This window comes from Heterocephalus glaber, unplaced genomic scaffold (genome assembly GCF_053883595.1).
Source record: "Heterocephalus glaber isolate CG9 unplaced genomic scaffold, H.glaber_assembly_v1.0 deba00001428, whole genome shotgun sequence".
Classification (NCBI taxonomy): domain Eukaryota; kingdom Metazoa; phylum Chordata; class Mammalia; order Rodentia; family Bathyergidae; genus Heterocephalus; species Heterocephalus glaber.
Genome location: NW_028258293.1, coordinates 2980924 through 2991602, shown reverse-complemented (window position 1 = coordinate 2991602; position 10679 = coordinate 2980924). Strand labels below are relative to the sequence as shown.

At 42.4% G+C, this 10679-nt stretch overlaps 1 protein-coding gene across 1 annotated transcript; it reads left to right on the top strand.

The window, feature by feature from the left end:
* The first annotated feature begins 4990 nt into the window (after positions 1-4990).
* On the top strand, positions 4991-8759 carry Fshb (follicle stimulating hormone subunit beta). The gene is made up of 3 exons (XM_004851794.3): positions 4991-5130; positions 5740-5904; positions 7414-8759. Exons 2-3 carry the CDS (start codon positions 5746-5748, stop codon positions 7639-7641), a joined length of 387 nt encoding a protein of 128 aa, XP_004851851.2. The 5' UTR covers positions 4991-5130; positions 5740-5745; the 3' UTR covers positions 7642-8759.
* The last annotated feature ends 1920 nt before the right edge of the window (positions 8760-10679 follow it).

The following is a 10679-nucleotide window of genomic DNA, read 5'->3' as shown; positions in this document are numbered from 1 at the left end:
CTACATGTAGCTATAAACTCACAGTGGACTGATCCACTGATAAATATCACACAGCCATGTTCCAGTCACCTCCCAAAAGTCTCACCTATGAGTGCATGAGGCCTTGGGGGAGATATCTAGATAGAAACCATAATAACATGTAGGTCATAAAGCTGCTGGGAACATTCAAAGGTTTATTGAATGTAAACATTTAGCACAATGACTGTCTAAGTCAGTGCTTGGTATATGCTTTGTAATATGAGGAAAAGGATTCCATCTTCAGGGGTCATACTCAAGCTTAAAGATGTGAAAACACTGTCAATTATTACTCTAGTGTTTTATGTATGGGCTTGTGCATGTGAATAGAAATAAGATGCAATTTAGATGAGAAGCGAATAAGAAACAAAAAGATATAAGAACAACCACCTGGCATCTGCAGTGTGTGCTGGATTTCCTGCTGGCCTCGCATAGATTATTTTTCTTTCACCATAGCCCACCTCAAGCAACAGTCTATTGTTTTGTTTTGGTTTTGGTACCAGGGATCGAACTTGGGTCCTTGCGCTTGAGCAGCAGACAGCGAAACCACTGAGCTAAATCCCCAGCCCAACAGTCTATTGTTAATTACTTAAATGTACACACTGTTCTCAGTGCTGTATGCTTTAGTTTCTAGAAACCTGCCAACCAGCGTCAAAGCAAAATCAAACCAAGAAGTATTTATCAAACGCCTGCTCTGTGAAAAATCCAATTGCTATAAAGCCTAGGAAGTATTTTTAGCTTTGTGCATTATCAGTTGACTGATACCAAATGTCCTGACCTCTGAGGGCAGCACCACCAAGGAACACTTGCAGTGCTACTGCTGCTCATAAAGGAGCTCCTGTCAGGAGAATTCTAGGCCATTTTGCTCTGTCTTACTCTGAGGATGGAAATCCAACAGAGACAAGCATCTGGTTTTGTTTTGCTCTTTTGGTGTCTTATCAGGTGAGATAAATTAAAGTTCCATCTGATGCCCAGTGGATGAGAACAAGTTTACCTGATAATAAGCTGACTTGCCCTCTGACCCTCTCTGAAAAACATGAGATACACTGTTGCTTTTTCATATGAGCAACAGCTGCCAACCAGCGGGCTTTTAAATTTATTATTTTTCACTGTAATATCAGCTGACCTACCCTGGCAATGTGTGATGCACATAGACCAGACATAGACAGATCACAGCTCCTGTGACCTCTACAATCCACTCATCAGCCCAGGAGGTCTATGCCCCTGCTGTCCATCAGAAATATGATGGGAGCTGTTATATGGCTTTTTTTAAAAGTTACGTTTTAAAGTAAGGCACAAGTACAAAGGAATAGGGAAAGTTTTAAGTCAATAACATATTTACTTAGCGTAATATATCCAAAATGATATCTTTTCAAACATAATCAAGTCAAGAATTATTGAGATTTTTATATACTTCTTTATTTTGTCTTTAAAATCCAGTGCATATTTCATACTATTAGCACACCTTAATTTGTACTAGACAAATTTCAAGTACAGAATAGCCACATGCAGTAGGTGGGTACCATATTGTACAGTGGAGTCTATACTGTCATTGTTGGGTTCTTTGATGTTCTAAAAACAATAAAATTTGGCATTTTCTATGCAAATATTACATTACTTAGATTACTTATTATGTTGTAATTTGAAAAAATAAATCCTTTAATACATAAAACAATCAGAAAAAACAAAATACATTAACATTTTAAAACTACAAAATATGTCTCTTGTAGGCAAAAGGAAAGGGAATCAGCCTGCAGGCAGGGGAAATACTTTATCAAGATATGAACACAGATAATTTCTTATTTTACAGTCAAACATAAAGGAATTACTTGAAAAAAAATCTTTGTAAATAAAAAGGCAGAGGCCATTGGCTATATGTACAGAAATTCCCCCACGGTGGGGACATTGGTTGACTAGAAGTCTCAGAAGCCGGCATTTCAAATGGAGCATGGTAAGAGGAACCACTGGGGTAGGTGTTGCGAAGGAAGGAAGCATGAGGAAGAACTTGCTAGGCTGAGGCTCTGAGAACCTCAGTGTTAGGAATAGACTAAAAGTCTTCTAGAAGAAGGTGTCTAGCTGGGGTCTTTGAGTAGCTTCCATGGAAAGGAGATGAGACGTGTGTGAGGCAGAGGGAGTGGAATTTTGTTTCCCTCAAGGATCAGGGAAAAAAGCATGTGTGGTTTAGGGATGTACCATGAGCCTTTAATCCAGTACAGGAGAATGGAACATGTTTCCCTGAAGAGTGCCCAACGTTTGCTTAGGTGCTGAGTTCGTTAATATTAGTGTGTGAAACTCAGAGAGTTTTATTTCCAGAGGGCTAGAAACAGAAGTAGGATATCAGTCAGTTTTCAGCTGGGAAAACAGAAATTACTCCTGTAGGTAAAACAGAGGGGACCCAGGGAACTGGCTAATTTGAAGAGTGTTTACCCAGGTGTTCCAGTAATTGCTGAGATTCCAGGCAGGGGAACTGCATCACCCAGAGATCAGCAGCAGCACGGAGAAGCCGAGCCTCGAGAAGCCACAGCACCAGGGGACACAGGGCCCAGAAACGGAGGCTCAGGACAGAGGGACTTAGGGCCTGGACCACACGGGAGGAGCCCTCAGGTGAGAGATTAGGGGTGGGGAAGCGGTCACTGCCAGGAAAAGAAGCAGAGAGGAAAGGCCAGTGATGCTGCCACTCCCTCCAATCCGCACTGGGAAACAAAGCTGCTCATGGAGCAGGTGACAAAGGCAGCCCGCAGTGCCTCGGCCCCATGGCAGGGAGCAGGACAGGCTGGGAGCAGAGTGCAAGGAAAGCAAACAGGCTTGTCCCACCTGCACCCACACCTGCACTCCATCCTTCCCAAAGCCCCTCACCCGCCTCCCACTGCCAAGCTCTGCCCTCCTGCCCTGCCTGGGGCTGGGACTCACACTCCCGCCTCAGCCTTCCCTCCATGCATGCTCTGGAACTCATCCTCCTCACCTCTGCGTGGGAGCTCTGGAAATTCTCCAACAGCACCACTGGTTTTGTTCTACCCTGAAACTGTTTTTACGCCACTTCCCCATTACTGAAGCGCTCATTTCTTTGCAGATCTTTGTAAAAAAATTTCCAAAGGAAGTCATCTGTATTTCCCAAGTCATCTCCTCCCAGTCCAGGTTTTGTTCCCTCGCTCCAAAGGACTCCCAGCCATGGACACTGGTCTTTCCACTGCCACATGCAGTGTGGCTCCTCACTGGGTGGAGTCGTCCCCTCTTCCTTCTCGATACCCCTCTTTGATACCCCTCTTTGCCTGCCTTCTGTAACAACCCACGGTCTCCATGCCTGCCTCCTCCATGGACCCTTCCACCTCACTTGGAAAAAGAATAAACATTCGTCATGTCCTTGACCTCTTCATGTTGGAGTTTAACCAGGTTCTCTTCTACGTCCTCATTCGCGTCTCCACATTCACTCCCTTCATAACCTCTTCCACGTTCATGTCATCGACTCCTTAGATCACATCTTTGGTCTGTATTTTTCTCCTAAAATCCTGAGTCAGCACCCTCCCTGGATCTGTTAAAGACACTCCAAGCTTATCAAGTTCATACTGAATGTGCTTCCAAGTCACACACAGCCACCTTACAAAACTCATGCTCTTGCCTCCTTAAACACAAATGCCGATTGGCAGTCTGAGAACAGTCACCCCTTGCAGATGGTTACAGTGACATCCACTCCCTCTGGGCACCTTTGAGAGAACCGAGATGCAGAGGCTTGACGTTATTGGTCTGAATTTGTTTTTCCCAAGCTCACCACGTCTTCAGCCCTCCACGTTAGTCGACAGTCACTCAGACTGGAACCTTCGAATCACCCTTGACTTTTCTCTTTCTCTCACATTCTACATGTACCCATCATAAACCTTGTTGGTTCTATTTTCAAAGTACCCCAGGGTCGTGTGATGGCACATGACCTTCAGGGCTACCACGCAGGTCTGAACAAACTCCTTTGCTCACCAGGGCTGTTGCAGTAGCATCCGAATAGGTCTTCCTGTTTCTACCTTTGTTCCCCTCCATGAGCAGCAACATGCAGTTTACTCCACAGTAGTAGGAGGATGTTTGCATACCCAAACAGGTTCGTAGCACTCCCCTACTCAAAATCCTGCCATCTATCTGATCTCACCCAGAGTAAGAACAAAAGTCCTTACACTGGCCTTAAAGGTCCTGCATGATTTAACACTGTTACCTCTCTGATATATCTTAATTTTCAGCCCTTGACCTTTTGCTCCATTCACACTACTTAATAAATATTTGTGAAACAAATCAACCCCATTCTCTAAGGAGCTCATTATCTCCTGGAGAAAACAGATATATATCAATGATTACAAGCAGAAAGCAGTGACAAAAGCTCTCCCTCACCTCCTGCCCTAAACTCCCACGGGGGAAACACCTGGGACTATTAAAGGTGGAGGAATTTGCTGTGGGTGGGTGGTGTTGGGGAAAATAGGGAGGATCTCAGACATTTCTAGCACAGAGAAATCACATACAGCTATCACGATCTGAAAGAATGAACCAGTAGCATACTTAGGAGATGGCATGCCAAGCAGAAAGCTCTTTCTAAAGAATCAAAAAATAAGGACTAAGATGAGAAGAATTGGATGTTGGAGGTAAAGAAAGATAAAGTTCCCAATTTATGTAGGAGTCAGAGAATGAGATGTTTTCTATTTGTCTGTTCCTTCCCTCACAGCTTTCAGTCTTCTCTTGGAACAATTTATTAACCGTTTTGAGCACCTCTTCAACAGGGTCAAAGCAGTACTTAGAAGGACTTGAATTTTCCCAAGTTAAAGACTGAAAAACACCTAGAGTCACATTTAATTTGACAAGGTAAAGGAGTGGGTGTGCTAGCGTATCAAATTTAATTTGCACATCACAGTCTCTGATAACATTGTTCTTTCTAATCCACTGCGTTTAGACTACATGCAGGAGGCTTGATCTCCCTGTCTGGCTAAACACTGATTCGCTTGCAGCCGGTTTCATGTTAACATCAGTCATATCAACACCCAGTAAATCCACAAGGTGTCAGTTGCACACAATTTTGTATAAAAGGTGAACTGAGACTGGACTCAGTCTACAGCTTCCCTCCCCGTGCAAGACAGCCGGCCACAGGTAAGTCTTGGCACTTCTAGTTATCAAGGGATGAGAGCTGCTTTTGAAATTACAGTTTTCAGGAGCAGCAGAACAAATTAGACCTTGCTGCCAGCACTGCATGGGGAATTTATATTTGTTAGCTTAGCTTCTTAAGTATGGTTTATGTACTGTAATAACTGTTAGCAAGCAACTGACATTATAGACCAATTTTCCTGGCTTCCGAAATAATCTTATTTTCCACGAGTTGTGGATAAAAGCACAAAACATTTACTGGGTGGTAAAAACAAAGAAATGATTTTTGATATATGCGATTTTCTTTTTCTTTTAAAACAAAACTAGTCATTAAAAATATTACTGGAAGGGCACATAAAATGGTCACAATTATTTCCTTCAGAGTAATCACTTAGGTAGAGTAACCACTCTACCTAAATCACTATATTGCTGTTTGACAAAAACAAAAAAAATGAAGGAGGAGGAAGAGGAATGTTGTTCAAAGAAACAAAAAATAAAGAAAGGAAAGGCTTGCTGAAGAGGTATAAAAATGACTTTTGGTTAGGTTGACTGGCATCGTAGTTATAATTCTTTGGTGTCCTGATTTCTAACAAGCCTTGCTTGTTTGCTTCTCAGACCAGCATGAAGTCCGTCCAGTTCTGCGCCCTTCTCTGTTGCTGGAGAGCAGCCTGCTGTGCGGGCTGTGAGCTGACCAATGTCACCATCGCCGTGGAGAAGGAACAGTGCGGGTTCTGCATCAGCATCAACACCACCTGGTGTGCGGGCTACTGCTATACCAGGGTAGGTCCCGCTTCCCGGGCAGGGAGGGACTCAGGCCATGTGAACCCCACTTCATCAACACTGTTTTCCCCAAGTTTCAGCCCAAGCCCCTCTGTCAGTAGTACATGTGATGTGACTGGGTGAACTGCCATGGTGTCAGTCTGGGGCTTGGATTCGACTTTAAGTAAACCTAGGAAAGCCTTAGAATTGATCTGGTAAATGTGCTAACGTACCAGCTGTGCCTTTCCAAAATAAATAACTAAATAAGATATTTCTCTGCTAAATTTTACATGTAGAAAGAAAACTATATATATATATAGTTTTTCCATGTTTATCTTATGACATATATATAATATATCATAAGGAACATGTAATATTCCCCAAAAGGCAATTTCTGTAATTAAGGTCATATCTCTACCAAAGATACGCTACTACCACAATATGTTTCCAAGTCACAAAAGCCACATTACAAAAATTGTGCTCTCAACCTCCTCGAACACAAATGCTGATGAGCAGTCTGAGAACACAGTCACCCTTGCATATGGTTAGGTGACATCCTCTCCCCCTGGACACCTTTGAGAGAACCGAGATGCAGAGGCTTGAAGTTACTGGTCTGAATTTTCAGGGCTTCCTTGCACTGATCCAAATAAAGCAGCAGTTTCCACCTGTCTTCTTCACTTTACAGGCAGCACCTAGTTACTATGCAGAATTTCATGCTATCCACTGAAATTGAAAATAATGACTTTTTAATGAAATATACCCCTCATTTGATGGGAAAATGAGCTTGATCAATCAAACTCCCTTACTGCACAATTTATTGTACCTCCTTGGGATACAGACTTGCCAGCATGATACTGAAATAAATTAAACACCAGCCCAAATATTTTCACCTCAGTGAAAATAAATTTTCCACTAGAAAATGCAAGAATGAACTGTTTTGCCTGGATTAAAAGATTTCATATGAAAACTATGCATCCTTTGAATCTAAGAGCTCTGAAAGGTGCACAGCGTGTAAGAGAGGCACATGTCTGCAAGGCAGAGGAATATTTATCATCTTTCTGGAACCTTTATAAACATGTTGAGCACTAGCATTCACAGTATAACTTTTTCATTGTAAACATAGCAAGACAATTTATCTTGAAATTTTTTTCTGAGAAATTAAACTACAGTGTTGACGATTCTAGTTGTTATTTATATAGCTCACAATGAAGTACAAAAGGTCAACTGAAAATTCTAAGTTACATTTCCCTTGTCATCATTTTTGTATGTGCAAACATTTACATTTTCAGAAATAGCCAATATTTTGTTATAAGCATAGGGATTAGGAAAGAAATGACTTACGTTTTTCTGTAAGATTTCTCAAGGAATAAGCAATGTGGCATAGCCCATAGGTCATGTATGAAGCTTTACTGATGTTAACAGGCAAATAAGTGTGAGAGCCTCAGAATTCAACCTCTGTCTCACTCTGACTGAGCCGAGCAGAACCTTCAGGATACTGTGACCTGATTCTCCCCTTCCTAATCCCCTCAGGATCTGGTGTACAAGGACCCGGCCAGGCCCAACCTCCAGAAAATATGCACCTTCAAGGAGCTGGTGTATGAGACCGTGAGAGTGCCCGGCTGTGCCCACCACGCAGACTCCCTGTACACGTACCCTGTGGCCACCAAGTGTCACTGTGGCAAGTGTGACAGCGACAGCACTGACTGCACTGTTCGAGGCCTGGGGCCCAGCTACTGCTCCTTCAGTGAGATGGCGTAAGGGACAATGGATTCATCACAGTCCACCTGCCCTGGCCTGCAGGACGCAGAAGTCTGTGTGTGAGCACCATGCCCAGGTGCTGACCTCACATGAGGGGACATCAGACCCCATTGGACCCCACTGTGGGGAGGGGGCTGCAGCACTGAGGGTACTGGGGCAGGCCTGTCACCCCACAGCCCTGAGTCCCTCGCTCTTGGTCCATAAGTTTTATTTGATCTTAGTTCACAGATTCGTGGGTTCATTCCTCATCAGTAATCTTAGGCATCCTCTCAGGAAATCCTTTCCATTTAGACAGGGATACAAAAATCCAGTAGAGAGGCAATAATGACAGAGGTTAGGGAAAGAACTAAAGGCAGTACTATCTTCTACTAGACTTTGGGGCCCTGAGGAGCAAGGCCAGCATCTTTTTCAACACCTGGCACTGTGCCTGGAACTGGGCAAGAAACCCAACAATGGCTTCCTTAAGGAAACCAAGATCAGAAAGCTACAGGGGAGGGGCAGGCTGAATGAGGCTGTGTGAGGCTGGTTGAGGACCTGCCCCAGCAATACCTGCTGTAGATATCATCACCTCCATTCTCCCTACACTGCTCTCTGGTACATGCAGTCATGAGATAAGAGGGTCTCTGAATTTTATGATACAGATGGGGACAACAGAGCTCAGGATTCCCAAGCTATTCCTACCAAGCCCTTTAGCTAAGGGAAAATGCAAGAAATGTTCATCTGGGGCTGTGGAAATTAACTCACATTATTCATTACTTTAAAAATGGAGCAATTGCTGCTGAGCTTCCCTCATTTGCAGAAAGGGAGGGCAATTTCAGCAACTTCATATATTCAACTCTTCTACACACACATTGTATAAAGAAATGGCTCTTTTAGAAAGACTTAGTCATAGTCTTAGAAAGACCACTGTTTTCTAGGGTCCTCTCCATGTCAGTCTGGTCTTTTGTCTAACCATGTTCTCCCAAATCTATGATTTCTTTCAACAGTGTATATATTGGAACTATTTCATACATTGATTTCTTTTAAAGGTGTTAACTCTTAGTTATGTGCTTGTACCATGCTTATTATATTTAATTTATTTAAATCTTATTTTTTTAATAAAGATGCTAGCAAAAAGAGTCATAGTTTGGGATTGTTTAATACACAAATGGATGACTTACTGTGTGTATGTTTATAGCATTAGTAGAAAAATATTTAAATATAATTTCTAGGGCTTCTGCAGAGATGACCTGTCTTCATCTTTGGAAACATAAAATATAATTTTATTTTGCATATAATTTGCATATAACTTTTATTTCTAAAAGTATTTGTCATTTTAATTTCCTGTCATTTTTAAGTCATTGGAGGGGTGTCATGAAGGAAAAAAGCATACAGAGAATCAATCACATAGTGAGCAGAGACACTGGAGTTCATTTCTTGAATTTCTGAGGCAGAACAATTAAAGCTTGGCGATGTGAAATAGTCCACCCACATTTAGTGCCTGAGACAGAGAATTCAGTCTGTTCACTGAACTATGTGCCTACTCTTTCCTGGCTGTGCAGCTAAACAACATTTCCCGTGCTTTCTTGCTATTGAGTTTATTATCTATGCTCCACCCACCAGAACAGAGCAGAAGTGTTGTAAGATGGCTTCACCCCTGGCCCATAAAATCCTCGCATCAGTGAGTGTCCTCTCCATCCCCCCATCAGCAGGACATCAACACTCGGGACCTAGACATCTCCACGTTCTCAGGGCAGAGCCACTGTCAGCCCTGAATGTCTGCATGCCGCAGTGGGCCCCTATGTCAGTGACCACATGTGGCAGTCCTGGATGGACTTTATACTCCAACAAAGTAATTTCTAGAAAGTTAAGTCATTCATTGGTTTGTTAGGTAAAAATTACAACCTTTTAACTAACACATACACTGACAATAGCAGCGAGTCAGTGTTAACAAAAAGCTAATCTGAGCACCACTGACTTAGCGCTTGTGCAGCAGAAGAGAAGAAATTGATCCTGAAAGCAGACTTTGACCTGTGAGAAGATGAGGGCCAAGCACATGCCTATTGGGTCTGCAGCTCTAAAGCATGGAGCAGTAAAGTATGCCTGAAAGCCAAATCTGGCCATCACTGAAATAAAATGGTGGGAACCACCAGAAAACCCATTTGTTCCTGTATCCTATGCTGCTTTTACACTCCAATAGAATTCAGCAGAAATGGCAAAGACTGTATGGGCCACAGTGTAAATAAAATATTTAAAATCCAAACATTTACAGAAAAAAGTTGCCAGTCCCTGCTGTAAGGAAAGGGTTTACAGAGTTTGAATGTTATTCGAGTTGGCTCTTACTTTCTAGATATGAAAGAGAGGGATTGTTTGCAACAGTCATGAAAGGGAAAAGTCCAGGCATTTGGAGCTTTGATGTTAAGTAAAAGCTTGATCCCAAGCAGTAAGAGATAGGGTAGATTTAAATGCACCATGGGTACATTAAAAACTGGTCTTGAGGCAAAGACAGAATCAGGGTGGGGCCTTCCTACCCAGACATTTTGGATCATACACTTACAAACCAGAACCATGAAGAGTCATAAAAAAGTAAAAAATAAATTAAAGTTGATAATTACACTTAGGAAAAACTTCTGAACTTATTTATGGGCACTAAGAATTGAATGGAAGTATTTAAGGGAGTTGAATGCCAAAAGCTCCAAAAGATCAGACTTTGATGTTTGAACAAACTCTGGCCCACCAAACCTGATGATTGGGAAGTAGACTACTAAATCCGTACAACACCAAGGAGGACAACTCTCAATTCTACTTCCGATCTGGTCATGGAGGATAATGGACAAGGAAAGAATGTTCCTTTCAGAGAGAAGAATCAACATTTAATCAAGAAATTCCCTTCACTGGTGAGCCAGAAGTATTCCACATGGGTTGTCCAGTAGGGTTTCAGTATTGCTTTATCCCATGAGCTGTCTCCCATGCTTCCTTTTTTTGTAAATGGAAGTTTTATTGTGAACAGTGGCATTGTAAAAATATATCCCTCCTTCGGAAAACTTGTCTTCAGTTCA